Here is a 20149-nt window from a genome sequence, read left to right as displayed (position 1 = left end):
CAATCAGTTGGCTCCCAGGAGTGTGTGGGAAGGGCGAGGGAGGCTTGCCGGCATTCCTGAGTCTGTCTGGGGTTCTGCCTCACTTCCACAAGAGTTAGGGGGGTATGCAGGTTGAGTTCACCAAGGCTTCAGATATTGTAAGGACAGAGCCTGCTTCCCACACTGGAAGGGGAGCGGTGAGGGTGAGCTCCCCGAGGCCGCTGACTATGTTCAGGTTTCAGCTGAGCTACCAGGGGGGTGTGAATTGTTCTGGCAGTGACCACCAAGGCCCCAGAAGTTGTCCAGGGATCCACATGCCTCACACTGTAGTGGGGAAGGCCCCAGAGTAGCTCACCAGGTTCCTAAAGGTGTCACGTTCAGCCCAGCCTCAGAAGACACACTATGCGCATGAGGGGGAGCCTCCTAGGCCCCAGAGGGTGCCCGAGGTTTCGCCTGCCTTGCACGCTGGTCAGGGAGGCAGAACCCAGACTCACTGGGCTTCCCGAAGATGTCTTGGGTTCAGCCCAGCCTGGGCCAACACACTATGGGTGTGGCGGGTAGCCACCGAGGCCCCAGAGGGTGCCCGAGGTTTCACCTGCCTTGTACACTGGTTAGGGAGGCAGAGCCTTTTTAAATTTTTTTTTTTTTAATTTCTTTGTTTTCTGGTACTGTAGATCAAACTCAGAACCTTTACTCAGAGGTTCACCCCCAGCACTTTTCATTTTTCATTTTCGTTTTGAGACAGGGTCTTGCTAAGTTGCCCAGGCTGGGTTCAAATTTGTGATCCTCCTGTCTCAGCTTCCCAGAGTGCTGGGATGACAGGCATGGACCCCCATGTCTAGCAGGAAAAGCATTCTTTATTTTTACCTGGTGATGTGTAAGTATTTGAATTGGGCCATTCGTGTCTGTACTGAGTACTTCATCAGCTGATATTTATTGGAGGTCCTATACAAGAGAGGTGCAGTGAAAAGGAAGGAACCAAGCAGGAAAACTTTCCTTTTAGAATCAGAGGGGTTAATGAGAGTAAGAATAATTTTGTATTCTCACACCTAGTTATTATCTTCTGCCTGTTAACATAATGTGACAGTTAAATAAATACACAGCTGTGTACAGCTGTGCTGTAGAACATAATGCTTCACAGAGTTAAGACGGTTGTCTTCTTCTTAGTATCAGTATCTTCAGTATTTTTTTCTGATTTCTACCTTTGAGACAGGTTGATGCTGATGTATTTGATAAAGAACTCTTCTGTTTTGTAGTAAGTAAAGACATATGTTACTGGTAAGGGAGTTTTATAAAAGATGGCTGTGGGATCAGGCTCCGCACTAGAAGCTTTTCCTTTAGAGTGTAAAGTAGACGAGGCCCGGTGCTCACTGTCCCTCCAATTCCAGGTGGACTGCGCACTGTCACTGGTTCGCCTTGGGATGGAGCGGCAGATCCCTGGGCTGCTGCTCCTGTGTGACAACCTGGTTACCCTGGAGACGCTGGTGTACGAAGCAGGCTGTGATGTAGCCCTGACCCTGGAAGAGCTCCAGAGGATGGAAGACATCGAGAAGCTGAGATTACTCATGAGCAGTGTGCGTTTTTACTTTGTTTTTAAGCGTTCTTAATGTCGTTTAACTAATACATGTCCCCAACCAGAAGTGAAATGTCCTACAAGCCCGAGAATTTGCTTAAATGAAGGGCTATTTCTTGACTTTTCTTCCCAAATCGAATGAGAGGGAGAAGTTGTGAAGGACACTAGAGCGTGCTGGCTGCTTTTGTACCCCTTGTCTGTGACCTTTTCTCCTGCTCGTGCTCCTGCCTCTCGCACGTGTTCTCTGTCCTCCGCATCTCTCCTCACCAGCTCAGCTTCTCCACATCTCTCTGCTGGGCGGGCCCCGACTTGACTTTTGCTCTCATTCACTCCCGCCCCTGGAACTCACACAGTGGACTTGCGTTGCTTGTGGACATGGCTGCTCTGCAGAGGTGCAAGCATGTCTCTGGGTGACTGAGAGGTGATTGTGCAATTTCAGGGATCATAAAGATGGACATCGCAGGGCAAAACAAAACAGAGAAGAGGGAAAGGAAAGGCGACCGCATCTCTGCTTGTGCGTCTCCTTCTGTCCCTTTCTGTCCCTGCGCCTTACTCTCTTCCATACTTCCTATCGGCCAAGGTCTCTCTCTTCCTCTTGCCCCACGTCTCCTCTGGGTGGGGTTCTCTGCTCTGGGGACCTTGTGTGAGGAGTGGCAGTGATGTGTGTCTTTCAGAGTCAGGCCTAGGCTGTTGGGGACCACGGCCCAGGTCCCATCTGAAGTCAGGGCCACCGTGTTGCTGCGGTTGCCCACTCCCCAGGTGACAGCTCTGCAGCAAGCTGTGTGGGGAGCTGCCCCTGCGTGTTTCAGTATCCAGTTATCCTGAGTGGTTGTCATCAGGGTTGTCTGAGGTGATAAGATACACAACTTAATGTCATTCTGTTTGTTTTGGTTAATTACACTTTCAGTGTTCTGAGGACAACTACGTGACGAGCGCCTACCAGTGGATGGTGCCCTTCCTGCACCGCTGTGAGAAGCACTGCCCAGGCGCAGCCAGTGAGCTGCTGAGAGAGTATCTAGTAACCTTAGCTACAGGAGACCTACGGCTGCCCCTGAAGATATTTCAGCATTCCAAGCCAGATGTGAGTAGAAACCACAGCTTCTCAAATCGTTAGGCACTTTTTTCTTTTCTTTCTTTTTTTTTTTGGTACTGGGAATCGAACTCACGACCTTGCTCTTGCCAGGCAGGCACTGTGCCGCTGAGCTATATCCCCGGCCCCGGCACTTTTTTCTTGATAGAATTAGGTTTCACTTATAAATTTTTATGATAGGCATTGTCAGTGATTTTCCTTTGAACTAAAAGAAAATGGTTATTATGCTCTTCTTTTCTTTCAGCCGTATTTTGCATCCCATGTTAGCATTGAAAAGTTGTTAGTATTAAATTGAACCATAAGAAAGTGTTACCACCAGAATTCAGTATGTTATTCCGAAGTAGAATCTGGAATTTAAATATTTGGAGCTGTTTTTACCATTAGTGTAATTTGGTAAGACAGGATGTGTTTGAGCCTTGCTTCTTGATATATGAGAAAAAGAATAAACCAGCCTTGCATTGCCAATCATGAACATAGTGGGACAGGAACAGCGAAGGGGAGGAAAGCACAGCGTGCGTCCAGTCAGTGATCACAAACACAGGAGCAGTCAGGGCGAGGCGGAGCGTAAGGTGGCTGTTTGGCAGATGGAGTTTAGAGCCTGTCAGGCTGCTGCTCGCATGCTGGGGACGGGCGGTGACACTAGCGCTGTCTTTGAAGGCTGAAGTGCACTTGTCACTTGGCTTACTGTCTTTTATTCTGAATTACAAAGCCTGTCTTGTGATAGTAATGACCCCCAAAACGTCTGCACCTCAATTCCGGAACCCGTTACGGTACGCTTCACCTGCCCAAAGTGGCGGTGCACTTGGGTGACACCAAACAGCTGCAGATTTCCCAGTATCCAGGGGGCCCAGTCTGATCACACGAATCCTTAGGGCCTCTAACCTGGGTGATCTGCACCCCTCAAAGACAGCTGCCCGGTTGTCCCGGCACCGTTTCTTAGAGGGCTCCTCTCTGCCCGAGCTACCAAAGATGCTGCTTTTGTTACACCCTGAATTTGAGCTGCTACGAGTGTTCATGCTGTTGTGTTGGTCTGACGGTCTGTCCATGCATTAGCACAAAACCATTTCAATTACAAAGATTTTAGAGCATCTTTCAGTGTCAGATGAGGACAGTATTTCCTTGTGTTTTTTTCCTGACTTTTTTGTTATTGTTTTGAAGCTATTCTTGGGTGTTTGCTTTTCTTTCTGAACTTTGGTATCAGCTTGTCTGATGCTAAAATGGGCTTTCTTGTATTTTTATTGTGATTATGTTGAACTTGTAATGTTCAGTCACCTTATTTAAGCGTAAGAGTCATTATTACATTTGTATGTGTCTTTTTAAATGTCTTTCAGGAGCATTTAAAATTTTTCTTATGGGTTTGGCACCTCGCTTGTTAAATTTATTCCTGTTTTATGGTAAGAGTTTCTGTTATAAGTGGAGCTTTCCCCCTTAGAAATAATCTCCTGTTATTCTTTATTTCTGTGTATGAGAGCTGCTGATTTTGTATGTTCATTTTGCTCCTTCTTTTAGTACTTTATTGTCTTATCATTGCCATTCTTTTCTGCATGTCTGTAATGCTCTATTTTAACACTTCATTTTTCTAAATTATGATTCTCTTGCATTTCTCTCAGTGTCTGGTGTGGACAGTAACAAGCTGTCCGTGATGTGGGAGACCCATGTAGCTAAACTCCTAGAAAGCCCCGGGGGCGGGGGGGAACCTTCTTATGGTTCAGGAAGGGCAGATAATAGTTTAATAGAGACCTCAAGATACTAAGATGGGAATGATCAGACTGAGGGACAGTGTGTGGTAGACTACACAGTTAGGCATCATGCACCTGAGAGTGAAAAGTGTGCTATAAGGCTAAGCACCATGAATCCTGTACACCATAGATTGTATTAGAAAAATATGCTGAGTGGCATATGCTAGCGTAAGCCGGTACCATGAAAATACAGGGGAAACAGGCTCCATGCATGAGGATAGAAAAGGATTTATTTATTGATTAGAATCTGTTGACCATATGCACAGGATCATAGAAATCTGGGAAAGTCCAGTTGAACTCAAAGTGAAATGGAGTTAAAACTGAATTACTGGGTTGATTTAGGGAGGATGGCAAGTTCTTGAGAAGGCATTTTAGGTAGGTGTGGACTTATGGTTACTCCCATAGTATTTAGATGAGTAGAATTACAGTCATCCCTCCATAGCTGTAGTTTCCTCCTCCTTCGATTTAACCAACTGTTAATTCACCAAACCCTGGGTCAAAATACTTGGAAGAAAAACTGTGTTTATACTGCACATCTACAGGCTCTTTTCTTGTCATCATTCCTAAACAATGCAGTATAACAACTACTTAGATAGCATTTACAGTGTGTTAGGTATTTTAAATAATGCAGAGGACATGAAGTATATGTGAGGATGTGTATCAGTAATATGCAAACATTATGCCATCTTATGCAAGGCACTTGAGCATCTGTAGATTTGGTGTCCACAGGGATCTGGGGACCAATTTCCTCAAGTACTTAGTGATGACCACAATTTATTTTGGGTGACATAAACTATGTAGGGTAAGTGGTCATGGGACATGGGGCTGATGTGCAGCATCAGCAAGCTGGAGCAGAAGGCAAGAAAGTGACCCCTTCCTTCCCTTGCACACGGAAGCACTGCTGAAGGGTTTTCAGTGGAATCTTTGAGCATACGCAAGCAAATGCAGACTCTAGAACATCGGACTTGAAAGTAGGCCTTTAATATCTGTCTTGGAGAGGGGAAGCCAGGGAGCAGGGAGATGGAATAAAACATCAAGGGCTTTGGCTTCTACTTTGATGGTTTCCCAGTTTCACGTGACTGAAACTGGTGTTTGGGGTTCGAGTGTCCTGGTGCCTCCTCACCACATGTGCGTTCATTCCCATGTTTGCTCCGTGTCCTCATGCCTCCTGCCTGGATGCTCTCCAGCGACGGTGCAACCCATGCTGCTGGATGTGGGTGCTCGCTTTGCCACTTACTGCCTCCAGCAGCTTGAGCAAGTCACTTGACCTCTCAGTGCCTCAGTTTCCCCTTCATGTAAAATGGGAATAATGCTGGAGTTAATTGTGCAGGGTCATTATGAAGATTTACAAGTTAATAAATACAAAGCACTTAGAAATGGAACCCAGCACAAAATAAGGAGAAGTTATCCTTTGTTGATTTTTAATTGAATTTATTTTGCTGTGGGTCTTGTCCTTATCTCACCAGTCACTTCGCAGCCCTGGTTACCTCTTTGTCAAATGGTAGTGCCAAATTAAGGCTATTATTTTCTTAGTACCTTGAAGCCATATATCTAAATCCTTAACTTGGCTTCTTTATTTCCATAGTAACCTTCAATATTTTTTATTTATATCCACTAGTGTGATTCTCCTAAGAAAATGTCTTTGCCAGCCTCTCTCACTTTTGTATCTGTTTTATGTGTATTGTGAGTTTCTATTAAAATGCAGAAATCCAGTAGATAATGATTACAGACATTATCTTAAACTCATTTTGCTATTGAGAAGAGGTGCAAGAAAACAGTTTCAGGCTTCTGATTTAGTTTCTGTGGTAAAAACAGAAGGATTCCACATGTATTAATTTAATCCTCACAGTCACCCTCTGAGGGAAGCATTGTTAAAATCTCGGGATTACAGATGAGAAAAACAAAGCACCAGTTGGTTATTTTCGTATCTGAGAAAATGCTCCCCAGGTTGGGGATCTGTGGTTTGCAAGGGAAAGGCGGTATTTGATATAAAAAGTGCCTGGAAGTAGCCACCTTTGCACCAGAACACAGGAGTACTTTCTGTGGTTTGTATCATACTGAGTTCCACTTGGGCTTATTTTGGATGGACTGTCAGCCTTTTGTAGTTAAATGAGTGATACATATTGCATACTGAAAAAGTAATAGATTCTAACATTGCTGAATATTACTTAAGGAATTTTATGTATTTTTGTAATTGAAATACACAATTTGGCTTTAGGGTTAGAAATGGTGTTTTTAATGAATTGCCTTTTGAAATCATTGTGCTTTTCCTATTTTATCTTGAGTGGGTCATAAATTGAAGAGTCTGTTTTCAGCAGATGCAAAGCTATGGGTTACAAATGATCTTTTCTAGCTGATTCTGTAATTAAAGTGTGACTTCATTTAGAATTATTAAAGACCCCAAGGTCTGTAAGCTAAAGAAAAATCAAAATTTGTTTCTGTGGCTGATTAATTGCAGTATTTAATATTCCACTGACAGCAGTACTTGGATAGGAAGAGACTATTAATCTACTGACATTCAGTGCAACATGTTTTCTTTTCTCTAGCTACAGCAAAAAATTATCCCTGATCAGAACCAGCTGATGGCCACAGCACTTGAGTGCATCTACAGCTGCACGCGCAGTGACCAGCTCCCTCTCTGCTATGACATCCTGGAGTGCCTGCCTCAGAGAGGGCATGGGTAAGGAGCTGCTGCGGACTGCCTTTATTCTGACACGTAAAACACTGCCTTCCCAAACATTTATCATAGAGCATTTGGGAGATATTAAAAAAGTATAAAAAGAAAATAAAATTATGGGCTACCCTGTTGTTTGCTGGTAAACTCTTGTTGTTTTAGCAATATATAGGAAGTTCTGAATTTTTAACTATAATTATAGTTGTTTTGCTATGATTGTGTTAAACTTGATAATTATCCATTTAAACAAAAAATACCACCACCACAACAAAGAATACTTTTAAAAAGTGGATTTGTAGGGATTTGTTTGGCTTCATGTTGTGATTTTAACTAAGTACATTTCATATTTATGGGATAATTGTATTTGTGAATTGTTTGTTCCTACTCCTTACCTATCGTGATCTTTTCAAGTAGCAATAGATGAATGTTTATAATTTTTAAGTACTTTTTGTTTAAATGGAAATTTATATAGCATGCTTTTAGATTATTTAGTTGTGTGCAAATCAAATTTTATTTTCTCTTCAGAAATGAAGAAACAGTCATTCCTCAACTCTCTTTTTAAATCCAGCACATATTATAAGTTGGACATCTGGAGAAGAATATATGATCCTCACAACTCATAAAAAGGCAGTGAATGGAAATTCAAACCTAATTCTACGCCTTTGTGACTCTAGCCAAGTTGTTTAACTTCTGTGCTTATCTATTTTTTCATTTGCAAAAAAAAAAAAAAATTTAGATAAGAACGCTCCTTACTCTGCTTTCTCTTTCCCTTTGCTCTTCTCACTTTGTCTTCTTTCAAGAAAATCTTTTTTAATGAAACAAATGATAGCAATCACCAGTTTTATAATCACTGTGAAATAATTGTTTATGCAGTCATTAATAGTACTGAAATCAGTTGAAGGATAAATAAAGATTAATTTTCATGTTAACACAACATTATTCCAACAACTTATTTTTTGCTTCTAATTTTAAAGGTAAAAACAATTTTTAAAGGTGAAATTGACTAGTAAGTTGAGGTTTGATTGTCGTTATCCTAACTAATCAAAGTGGCATTGCTCACGGTCAGACCACCCCACTTTCTGTGCTCTGTGATGTAGCATGAAGTTGTTGGTTTTGCAGCATCCCTTCCAAAACACTTGCACTGAAATTGTTCTCCTGAACCTGACTAACCCATAGGCTGAACTTTTGGTTACTACAGGGAATAGCAGAACGTGTTTCATAACACCATGAAGGAAACAATAAATGCAGAATGCAGGACGTTCTCTAACTTAATTGATCTTTTTGCTATAAAAAGTTAGTGACATTTAGAAAAACAAATTTTTGGAAAGGAATAATTGTAAAATAAAGGAGTCCAAAGGGACAGAGGCCCTTTCTTTCTTTTTCTTTTTCTTTCTTTCTTTCTTTCTTTCCCTCTTTCTTTCTGTCTGTCTATCTGTCTTTTTAAGGCAGGGTTTCGCTGTGCACTTCAGCCTGGCCTGCAGCTCACTTTGTAGCCGAGATTGGCCTTGAACTTACAGCAGTCCTCCTGCCTCAGTCTCCTAAGTGCTGGGGTTACAGGCATGAGCCACCATGCCTGGCTTTGCAGTCCCTCTTTAATTTTAAAATAGGGTGCATGAACACAATTGAAGTCAGGAAACCATAAGATTTATCACAGCTACTAGGTATTTGCCCATTTTCTCCATCCTTAAAGACCTATCTTTAGAAAAGCAGACACTTTGATAATTTCTCATCTTTTCCTGCCTCCTTTAAAATATTACACTTATGTTGATACTTGTTAATTTTTCAATTTTAGATTACTATTAACTTCCTTTTATGGAAATCCATTCCCTTCTCCATTTCTACTCCTGTCACGTTTTAAATTTTAAAAGAGGAAAGGGAAAGGCATGGGCCTCCTTAAAGGCAAAACTGCATGGAGTGTGTGATTGTGCCAAGTACTCTCTCCCACAGTCTGGCTTGGGTCCTGACATAGGGTGATCGCTGGCAGACCCAGCATCTCTTTGTTACTGTGCAGGTGTGACTGATCTAGGCTGCCACTGCCACATGCCAGTGAGACTCCGAGAACTGAGGCCTTAGGTAGGCAGCGCGGGGCAGGAAAAGGGAGTGCACCAGTGTGGCTTTGTAGCAGAGTTACTGCGTTCAGTGGAAAAGCCTCACATTGTCCACAGGAGGCTGTGTGCGGGGCTCCTCCCCGGCATCACCTACAAGCTGCATCAGGCAGTAGGCTCTTCCTCGGTGGCGTGGAGGGAGCACAGCTCTTCCTCCAACAGCGAGATGCCTGCTCTTGTTCGTAAGTCAATGCAGTGAAGCCTTCAGAAGGACAGTTACTGACATACCCTAGTTAAGTTCCCGCACATTGTACCTGGGCAGCATATCCCATCTGGCTGAAAAAATCCTTGGCCATGCACTTGTGATTGCAGTTACTATGAAGGAAGTACACGGTATTCTTTTGTGTCTATGACGAATCTACAAAATAATCATTTATTAAAAAACCTGACTGCTGAGTGAGTCGTTAATGGTGATTTGCACTTCAACAGTGCCCTGTTGAAGCCATTCTTAGACTCTGCCTACTTACCCGTGTGGTTCACAGTCTGAAACCTTGTTAAAAAGACAGTGTGGTCTGTGTGAGCTGCACGCAGTAGTGTCTTCTAGAACCAGCCCAGGGTAGACTGATCACTTTAACAGTAATGAGGCTCTGTGCTTACGTTAGGACAGTAACAAATGCCCAAGTCTAGGTGCGGATTTTTACTTGGACTTCTTATTAACAGACCCAAGGCCTTGTGGGAAGTCAGCTAGACTGTGCTTTTCAAGCCACACAGGGTCATGTGTGGCAGTGTTCCATGGTGAGAGTCAGAAGAGGCTGCCTGCAGTTGCTACACTTTGTGCAAGGACCCTGTTCACTGCTGTGTCCAGGCCACACCAGCCCCCAAGGACGTTCTTGTCTACCTGTGGCCTCTTTCGTGATGCTGGTTTAGTCTGCTGTCCCCAGCATCCTCTGAGGGGTTTGCTTCTCGTATTGCAGCCTTGCAACAGTGACCTCTCCAATGTCCTGCTGCTCCCTGGTTTCTCACAGTTGAAGGAGATGTACTTTGCTGGAGTCCATGAGCCCAGGGGCACTGCAGGGGGCTTGCTGGGGAGCAGCCAGGCCGAGGGGAGCGCCAGCAGCAGGGCTGTTCATCCCTGTCTGCTTTGCTGGTCAGAAGAGCAGGGATAAACAGTGGGCTTGCCCTTTACTGCTTCTTAAAAAGATTAAAAGAGAAGCTGATTTAGAATTCTTTTTTGCCTCAAAGAGCTCAACTGGAGCATCTCAGAAAACAGTGCTGTCTGTTAATGTGCAGCAGGGAATGTTGTGCCTAGGCCCGTCCGTCTTCATGTCGCACATGAAACAGCTGTGTGAACTTGGATGAGCCCGACACCTCCCCAACGGAGTGTGGCAGTGTTGTGCGTGAAGCGTCAGAGAAACATAATTTTTTTACTTAATGGAGTTTTGTGTTTTATTAAAATTAATTTTAATTTTGTCTTCCTTTATTCTGTAGTCAGAAGACACAAGTAACCTCAACTCTTCATGACATGGTGGACCAGCTAGAGCGGATTCTCAGGTGAGGGCAGGGGCCACGTTGCAGCTCTAAGGGGCTTACGGGGCTCTTGCTGTCACTGTCTTCCCCATGGCCCTGTGCTCCATCAGATCCCAGTCTGTGCGGCTGTCCTTCACCTCATCGCAGTGGAGGGCAGCGAGAAGCGCTTGGGCTTGATGCTTCTAGCCTCTGTTCAGGTCTGCATTCACCACTTACTGGCAGGGCTACCTGTGAAGCCAGGGTTCCTTCGCCATGACAGCTAACACAGGAGAGTCACAGGTTTAAATTAGAGCCAGCAGTGAAGTCCTTCACAGGAAAAATTAATTTCTGCAGCAGGTGCTGCAACTAGCAGAGGGCACTGTCTGTCATACTCCTACTTTCTTTGTTTTTGTTGTTTTTTGTTTTGTTTTTTTTTGTTTTTTTCCAGTACCGGGAATCGAACTCATGACCTTGCGCTTGCCACGCAGGCGCTGTGCCACTAAGCTAAATCCCCAGCCCCCGATACTCCTACTCTCTTGGGAGCAATATATTTATCAACTATTTAGATGTTTCAGATTGTGCAGTACTTGCCTGTAACTGTAGTGATGTTCTTCACCGTTACAGTGAAACTTTGAGCTTGCTGTCTGGGAGACTGAAATACCCCTTATTTGCTGTTTAGGAAAATCTAATAGTTTCCTTTAGTTATTTTATGTGTACAAGTGTATTATTTTTAAATATCATAAATAAAAAATTAAAATTATGAACTCTTTTAAAATATGTATGGTTATGGTAATCATATGTAACATCACTTTAGTACCAGTAATGTACATAGTACAGTACAACTTAGAGTCCAGTAATCAGAGAAAGTTTCTTCACTCAAAGGAAGGTGTAGAAACATTGTAAGTTGCAGTTAAGGGAACCGAGTATTTCTGTGTCATAATGCATGAGTGTGGGGAATGAACTGTTCGGTTTCCTCAGGACTACTGTTTATTCCTGGCCTGGTGCTCGTTGTTTTGTGCTGTGAAATGACACATATGTTTCTTTAAGATGTGTGGGAACTCAGGCTCTTCCTGTGAGCTGCCTCTTCCCTTCCCCTTGGCTCCAGCCAGCACGAGTGTTGCAAGCCTGACAGTGGTCGAGGCAGCACAGAGTCATCGCACACAGATCTGCGAATCGCCTCTTCCCCTAGCGGGACCTGGAGATCTCAGTGAGACCCCAGGAAGTGCAGGCATGATTTACATCACTGCGTCTGTGTGACCAGGGCCGGCCCTGATGGTTACATGTGTGTCTCAGTGAGACAGTCATGTCTCATAGTAGGTGGTCACTGCTCAGCATAATGCACTGACATTTTAAAATAGGAGCTTTAGCTAGGTGTGGTGGGCACACCTGTAATCCCAGCTCTGGGGAGGCTGAGGCAGGAGGATCACCATAAGTTAGAGTACAGCCTGGGCTACAAAGTGAGACCCTGTCACAAAAAACAACAATGAAAAAAAAAGGTCTTTTATTCATGTTTCCCCTCACAGTCACACACAGCTGGTACATGTTTTCTTCCGCATTACATCAAGTGGCCTCACTTGTGAAACCTGTGAGTTATGAATCTGATCGCTCACTCTGAGCCCCATCCTGGGCAGTTCCTAAGTGGCGAGCTTTGGCGAGCCGGCCCAGGATGTGAGATCTCGGGGTGATGAGATGGGAGGTCTCGGGGATTTTCCTAACACACGTTTTTATAATGTGTGCTCTTGGAAGTGACGAGCCAGCTGAGCGGCGGCTGGGCGTTTCACCTTTGAGACTCTTTGTTCCTTGCTTTTCCATTGTTCCTTGCCAGCCCTGCAGCCTTGTCTGCGTGGCGACATAGGATTGTTAAGAGGTGAAGCTGGGTATTGAAATTGTACATTGACTTAGTTTACTGTCTAGGTGCTTTGCGAACAGAGGGAGTTTATGAAAAGAATATCTTGAGGCAGATGCATCATCCTTTAAAAAATACGCTATTTAGTCCTGGTGTATACAAGAAAAGAGAAAAAGTGGAAACAAAGATTTTTGTAAGTGGGGAAGGGAGAAAGGTTTGAAAGCAGGGAGGAAAATGGGGAAAAGAATTAAGATGTATTATGTGTAGTTACAAATTCCTTCTGATGAATGTCGTTATTTATAGCAGACATGTACTAATAAAAAATAAAATTTTAAGAATTAAAAATAAAACCAGTAGGGAAAAATAAGACTTGATATATAATTATGAGCTCTGTTGTTAGTGAAGATTAATGTAATAAATATATAAAATGGTGTTGTATTATATGATACCTTTCTTAAAAGATACTAAACACCAAGGTAGCACTTACATGCTTTAGCTTCTTTTAATATTTCTGTTTGGCAGCAAGCTTTTTACCAGTTTCCCTTCTACCTCCAGTGTGTCGGAGCTTTTGGAAAAGCATGGACTTGAGAAGCCGATTTCTTTTGTTAAAGACACGCAGTGTGATGTGGAAGAGGCACGCAAGCTGATGGTGAGGCTGGCCAGGCACACCGGCCGGAAGTGAGTTCATGAGAGACACACCTGCGCTTGTGTGTCACGGTTCTGTGTTGCTTGTTTCTTCTTGGACAACTTGGGTAAATTATAGTTGGGGAGAGATTGGCTGCGCGTATTTGAAGGGTTCAGTTTGATAAGTTCTGATGTGTGTGTGTATGGTCCTACACAGGCGTACCGAGCATACCCATCACCCTCCATGTCCCTGTTGCTTCTTTATAACCTTTTTCCCCTACTTGTCATCACCCCTGACCTCACAGCAAGCCACCACTGGTCTCTTCCCTTTCCCTTCATGCATTGCTTCATGTCTACTGGATTGGTGCAAATGCATGTTGTTGCTTTGCTTGGCTTCTTATACTATGGGTAATTATTTTCACCCATGTCCTGTCATGAATGAGTAACTTATTAATCCTTTTTGCTGAATAATATACAGATTTATCTTACTGTGTTTATCCACTCACCTGTGTTTAAGGACATTTGGGTTGTTTTAGACTTTGGCTTTTATGTGTACAAGTTTTTGTATGGGCTCATGCTTGCATTTCTCTTGAATAAACACTGCAAGTGGAGTGGCAGGGGCCTGTAGTGCTTAAGTAAGAAGAGCAACAGAGCCAGCCTGCTGCTTTCCAAGGTATTTGTCCCATTTCCCTTCGTAACCAGCCATGTAACCAGGGGTCTGCATCCTCATCCACACCCAGGTGTGGCTAGTTTTTTAAGGGTAGCAATTTTAATAGGTATGTAGTGATGTCCATTTTTAGCATTAATTGCATTTCTCTAATGATGTGGAAGTTTCCTTTCCTAAGCTAATCTACATCTGCATGTGCTCTTTGCCCATTCTAAAAGGGTGAGCTGGTTGTGTGCTTACTGCGTTGTGAATTTTCTTACATGATCACTGCCCATGTTCCTCGCTATATATACGTGCTTTGTAGCTATTCCTTGTATTTATTCCTTGTCTCTGACCTGTGTCTTTTGAAATTGTACTTAAAAAATCAAATTCTTTTTAGTTTGTTCTTTTAAAATAGTGTTTCTGTTAATCTAAGAAATGTTTGGCTCAAAGTTTACTTTTTCTAGCAAAATTTTTAGTTTTATACTTATAATTAGATTAATTCACTTTGAGAGTTTATTTTTGTTCATTCCTCAAAATATGGGTTAAAATTTTTTCTCCTCTCTGAATATTCTTACACCATTTCTTGTCCTCTTACTGCTGAATTGTTTCTGCACCTTATTGAAAATCAGTTGTCCATATGATGTGAGAGCCTACTTTTGAATTTTTATTTGCTCCATTAATTTATTTGTCTTTCTCCCTATAGCATACTGTATTGGTTATTGTAGGTTTCTTACAAGTCTTGAAACTAGGTAATATTAGATTCCTGACTTTGTTTCTCATTTTCATAGTTGTTTAGCTAGTTGCAGGGCTTCCCATAACGGTCAGCCTGTCAAGTGTTGCCATCCACCATTTTGTAGGGATTACTGTAGAGCAGTTCCAGGAGTGTTTCTGTCCTGTATCATCATTCAGTTTTCCATTCCGTGCACACAGCACACCTTTCCAGTGACTGGGCCTTTCATGTTTTTTTGATATTTTGTAGTGTGCAGTGTGCATGTCTCATGGATTTTGACACACAGCTTTGTCTTAGTGTCATGCTTGACCTGAGGCTTCTGAGAAAGAAAGACATACAGTGTTTCTCAGGCTGGAGAGATTTCAAGTTAAGTAAGTTGCTTCTCACAGAAGCACCTCACAGTGCCCCTGAGGTGCTCACAGATCATCCTGTAGAAAAACTGGCAACCAGTTTGAAGGGCATTTCAAGGTAGGTAGGTGCTACTGCAGTGGTTAGTGAATAAGCCAGTGTATTCATAGGTTCATGGTCAACAGGGTGAAATAACAAGAGCTCTGTGAGAGAAAATTTAAACATATTCTCTTTTTCTTTTCTTGTTTTTGGTCTTTTTGAGACAGGCTCTTACTATGCAGTTCAGGCTGGCCTTCAACTCACTTTGTAGCCCAGGCTGGCCTTGAACTCACAGCAATCCTCCTGCCTTAGCCTCCCGAGTGCTGGGATTACAGGTGTATGCCACCACATCTGACCTAAACATATTTTCTATGTCTAGTTTTTAGGATTTAGCATTACAGTTTAATCTCATTTAAAAAAAAAACAGAAAAAGAAAAATTGAGTACTGATAAAACAGCATGACCCTGGCCCTCCTATCTTTAGGAGCGAGCTCCACATCTGCCAGTAGTCAAGCCTGTTTGAATTTTCCCTGGGATTTGCAAGCGCCCTGTCCCTCTCTCCTGCACCTGCCCAGTCCCCCAGCTGTGTTAGTAACACAGGAACTTACATCTGCCCTGCCCCATGGCTCCGGCGCAGGTCATAGCCCTTGCACGCTCTGACATGACATCCACTCAGCTGCTCGATGCTTTGTATATGGGAGTGATTTGCAGGGCTGCATGATCTCAGGCTTCTCCACAGTCACTGTGCTGCTTGCATTTCTGCGAGCAGTGGTGACTGCTCCCCAGTGGAGAGCCTGCTGGTGCTGCTGGCTCCCTTCCATGCTTCCACTCTGTTCCTTGTTAACCCCGAGTTCATTCCCAGTGCTCAGGGTCCCTTCCATGGAACCGGGTGACGGTGTGGCCCATCTTTGAAGCAGCCAGCTTGAAGTGAATCCTAATTGTTTTGTGTGTGTTCTGTGGCTGGGCCTTTGAGGCTCGAGTCTTCTGCTTATTCTAATCATTCACAAATTTAGGTTTCACCATTATGCGTACAGTACTGCTTCTGCCTGGGAAGAGTTCCCCTCCAAAGCTGTGCCCGACACTGTGTTCCTGAATCTCTCTGTGCAGTATGAGCCCCTTGCTTAGTTTCTCCAAATCCTGCTCCTGGTTTTTATTTAAGGAGTGTGTTCTGAAAAGGGCCATTATAAATAATGTGTTATAATTTATTTTAATTAAAACCTCCACTCAGGGCCAGCCATGTGTGCGAACACATTACCACCATCTGTCCCCGTGTCGATGGCTTCCAGATGAGTAGCTATGCAGAGAGACTTAGATTCAGCAACACAGTACCCAGCTCTGACTTGATCAGGCTGCTGTGGAATGGACACCTGCTTCATCAAGCTTGCTGTGACTCCCCTGCCTCCGTACCCCGTCTGAAGGGACCCCTCAAAAAGTTCAAGAACCAGGGTCACACTAATGGAAACATTCTGTGGGTTATTCTGGGATACTTGCAGATACATGAGTTTGTTTTATATGTTTGCATATTGAAAAATTATTTTCTCTTATGCCTCAGTGCATATGGAACAAGAGTAAATGTGTATTTTGTCTAATAAATATAAAATGCTGCAGGCAGATGAAGTATATGCTTTTAAAAACTTCAAGAGAAACTGAGCATGATGGCGTGTGCTCGTAGTTCCAGTTACTTGGAAGACTGAGTCAGGAGGACCCCTTCAGCCTGAGCGTTTGAGGCTGGCCTGGGCAACATAGTAAGACCTAGTATCAAAATCCAAACAACAAACAAACAAGAAAAATTTGGAGGAAAAATCCTTAAAATTCTGGTTTTCATAAGAATTACCCCCAATACATGCTTTTTCCTTAGTAATAACTATTATAGAAACACAGGCTATGACTTTATTTTTAATGCATAGAAATTGGAAATAGTAATGTTTTTAAAGGCATTTCATAAGGCAAAAGAAGGAAACATTCATGAAAAAGAAGCACCATGTAGTTGGTGATTGCCAAACACAAAACAGAATCTCTTCCTTTCAAGCACTGAGTGACATTCATGGTTCTGTGAAATCAGGACAATGTGGGAGATAGAGAGGACATGGGAGATAGAGAGTACATGGGAGATAGAGAGGACTCAGGAGATAACCACCTCAGCCTCCAGAGGCATGCAGGGAAGTGAAGAGCTGTCTGGGAGGTGGCGGAAGTGGAGCACTGTGGCGCCGCCCTTGGACAGCCTGCGTCACTGCATGTGTAACTCAGGAAGTACACAGCCTGTTTGCACCCAGACTCATTCACATATTTAAGTACTTAATTTGTCCCAGAAAAAGTGGGTCTCTTCATATATTCTGGAATAAGTTACTGCTCATAACACAGAAGAAGGGAATTTGAAACTCAGAAGTTTTATTGCAACTTGCATAGGTAATTGAGCCAAGTTTTTGGCTCTTCCTGCAGTGCCTGTGTTGACCGGAATTAACCTCACCCCTTCCCGAGGTGTCCCTGGGGTAGGCTTTGAGTGAGGAATGTGAAATTCAGGAATAGTAAATGATTTGCTCTACAGTCACACCATTGGCCTATGAATTGTTAGCAAAACTTTTCTTCTTTCTTTCTTGTAGTACTTGGGATTGAATCAGGGGCTGCACACTGATCTACACCACCCTTTTTATTTTGAGATGGAATTGCACCAAGTCACTAAGTTGTCTGGGCTGGGCTTGAACTTGCCATTCTCCCACCTCAGCCTTCTAGAGGCCTGGGATTACAGGCGTGTGCCACCAGGCCTGGCTGTTAGCAAAACCCTTTCCCCTGCTGCAGGGTAGTCTGACCATACATTCCCCGCACTGTAACTGTGCAGAGCAGCATGGAATAGCTTTTAGGAGGGCCAAGGCTTCACTGCCCTGTGACCTGAGGGGCTGAGAATGAACTTTGAGTGATGCTGAGTTCACTTTGCTGGGGTGTGGTCTCAGGTGTGTCCCTAAGGGGCCTTGGAATCCCTGCCTGTGCGCTAACTGGGAAAGAGACAGGGCCTTTCAGAACACTAAGCTTCCTCCTGAGCTGGACGGGGTGGTGTCTTGGGCTACTCTGCTCCTGGACTGTCACTGGAAGCAGGTAGCTGTGGGCACGCTCTGTGAGTCAAGCTGGGAGTCCCTGTGAGTCGCTCTGGGACTGAGACCAGTGCTCTTCGGTTGCCCTGCTGGCAAGCCCTGGTTCCTGCTCTTCGGGTGGAAGCAGTGCAGCCTGTGGCTGTGAAGTCCTGAAAGATCTGCTGAGGTCAGAGGCTCCTGCACCCTGCTGTGCCTTGCCCTGCCCGAGGTGGAGGTGGCACAGGAGGAGCCGTCTCTGAGTGCTTTCCGGGCCTCCACTGTGCAGGGTCGCTGTGCTCTCCGTCCTGTGTTCAACTTGGACACTCTGCTCATTTGGCCGCATTGAGCAAGTGATGCTCTTTGGGTGCTGTGTCCAGGTGGCCAGTGCCGGGTTGGCTTGGTCACAGCGCTGGCTCTGACACACAGCTGGCCCACTTCTCCTCCTTTTAGTCCACACTTTCCCTGGGAATAGAAGTGAGCTGTCCTCGCTGAGCCCGGGGCTACTGCGCTGCGAGAAGGAGGCTCCAGTGGTTTCCTGAGCTACCCTCTCTCCACAGGCAGCCTCCCGTGGGCGAGTCGCACTGGAGGGCGTTGCTGCAGGACATGCTGGCAATGCAGCGGGACGTGTACTTCTGTCTGGATGCTGAGACTTGCTACGAGGTAACTGGGCTGGGGCTGAGCTCTGTGTGGGCAGCGTTTCCCTGTGCTCCCTCCGACTCCCCACTTCGTTTATTGCAGCAGCGTGATAGGGTGACCCTCAGTGAGTAGATCTGGCTCCTCTCCCTTCCACACTGTTGGTGGTCACAGGAACCTCCCTCATCAAGCAGCTTAGTTATTGCACCTAGAATAGTCTTCCAAATCTGTCCTCTCTCTTTTCATCTCTGCTAAATTGCACCACTCCTCTGTTTGCTTCCCTGTGTCACGTAGCTTCCCATTCATGCTCAGTGTTTTCCTCTAAGACAAAACGTTTTATGCACTGCCCTTCCTATAGTGGTTGTTTGTTCCAAGTCAGTAGAGGAAAGTGCTGGTCTTTTGTGCTTAGCACAGACAGAGCTGCCACACCCTCACCACTCCATGCCCCTTGCCCATTTGTCTGCCTCAACCCCCACTGCCGCATCCTCCTGGTTCCTGAGACTCAGCCTACATTATCTCCTCTCCTACTTGAGAGTCCTGAAGAGTTTTCAGAATGCAGCTCCTCATGCCCCCAGGCCACCGTTGTCCTTTCCTGGAGTTTGCGTCTCCCTAGCCTTTCCTAGTGGGAGGTAGTTCTTCCTTCTTGACCCGTGGCATCAAGCTTCTAGGAAGGTGTCATCCTGTCCTGTCCTGTCTATCTGTTCATCTGCAGGCCTCAGCACACACACAAGAGAATTTGAAGGGCACTGTAGAAATGCTGGTCACATGACAGTTCCTTTGTGTCCTGAAGTCTACTCATTATTTTGTAAGGCTGTGTATTACCAATAAATTACTTACAGTTTCTCTAGGGAAATGATCCACCTAACTCATTTTTAATGAAATACAAACTAAAAGAGATTTACTATTTGAATTTTCTTGTCAGAGAAGCCATGCACAAAACTATATTGTTAGGAAGGTAGTTCTCTATTTTGTGAAATTGTTTCATGTTTAAATTACAGGTGATTTTAACAAAAGAACAATAGTAGAGGCTGTTGAGAAGTGAATGGTTTATATTTGGATATCAGGTTTTTAAATGCTTGAATAATTGTATTGTTCATAGTGAGGGTTAGTCTCAGACCATATTCAAACACCAGTAACTCCCCCTTACACCTAGCTGTCTCTCCTACAGTGGAAGTCTTTTTTTTTTTTTTTTTTTTTTTTACATTGGAATGGCAGTATTTTGGTACTTTCTTGATTCTGACTATATTCATGATTTTGACTGAAAAATTGGCAATAGGTGTGTTACACTTGAGCTAGCTCCTGTGTGCAGTAGTCTTTCTAAGTCACTGGACATATTACATAAAAATTATCTTAGTAACCATTTTTAGGGTTGATGTGTTAATGATGTCTGTCTATATGTCTCTATTGTTTGAAAGCCAAACAGTTTGGAAAGATTGTGGAAGACAGTGGTATAGATTTGCTAAGTATAGAGTTCTAAGCAGCCTTCTCTGGTCTTTTAAACTGTTGTGTTATCTTACTACCTTTTGGCTTTGTGTCCATGGAAAATAGTTTATAAGCTCAGGGACATAACTGAAAATGTGAGCTACATCTCCTAGGACAGAATCTATATT

At 43.9% G+C, this 20149-nt stretch overlaps 1 protein-coding gene across 2 annotated transcripts in view; it reads left to right on the top strand.

Annotated features, from left to right (window-relative positions):
* The window catches only part of Nbas (neuroblastoma amplified sequence), a 179133-nt gene that overhangs the window by 74346 nt on the left and 84638 nt on the right, over positions 1–20149 (top strand). For both annotated transcript variants that reach the window (XM_005404440.1, XM_013504348.1), the window contains 6 exons: positions 1368–1553; positions 2460–2633; positions 6928–7061; positions 10589–10651; positions 13008–13130; positions 18464–18566. In XM_005404440.1, the coding sequence (XP_005404497.1) occupies positions 1368–1553; positions 2460–2633; positions 6928–7061; positions 10589–10651; positions 13008–13130; positions 18464–18566 (783 nt within the window). The remainder of the gene's footprint in view (positions 1–1367; positions 1554–2459; positions 2634–6927; positions 7062–10588; positions 10652–13007; positions 13131–18463; positions 18567–20149) is intronic.

The sequence above is a fragment of the Chinchilla lanigera genome, unplaced genomic scaffold (assembly GCF_000276665.1).
Source record: "Chinchilla lanigera isolate Chin_1 unplaced genomic scaffold, ChiLan1.0 scaffold00086, whole genome shotgun sequence".
NCBI lineage: Eukaryota > Metazoa > Chordata > Mammalia > Rodentia > Chinchillidae > Chinchilla > Chinchilla lanigera.
The sequence above is the reverse complement of the archived record's forward strand: the minus strand, read 5'-3'. Positions and strand labels throughout refer to the sequence as shown.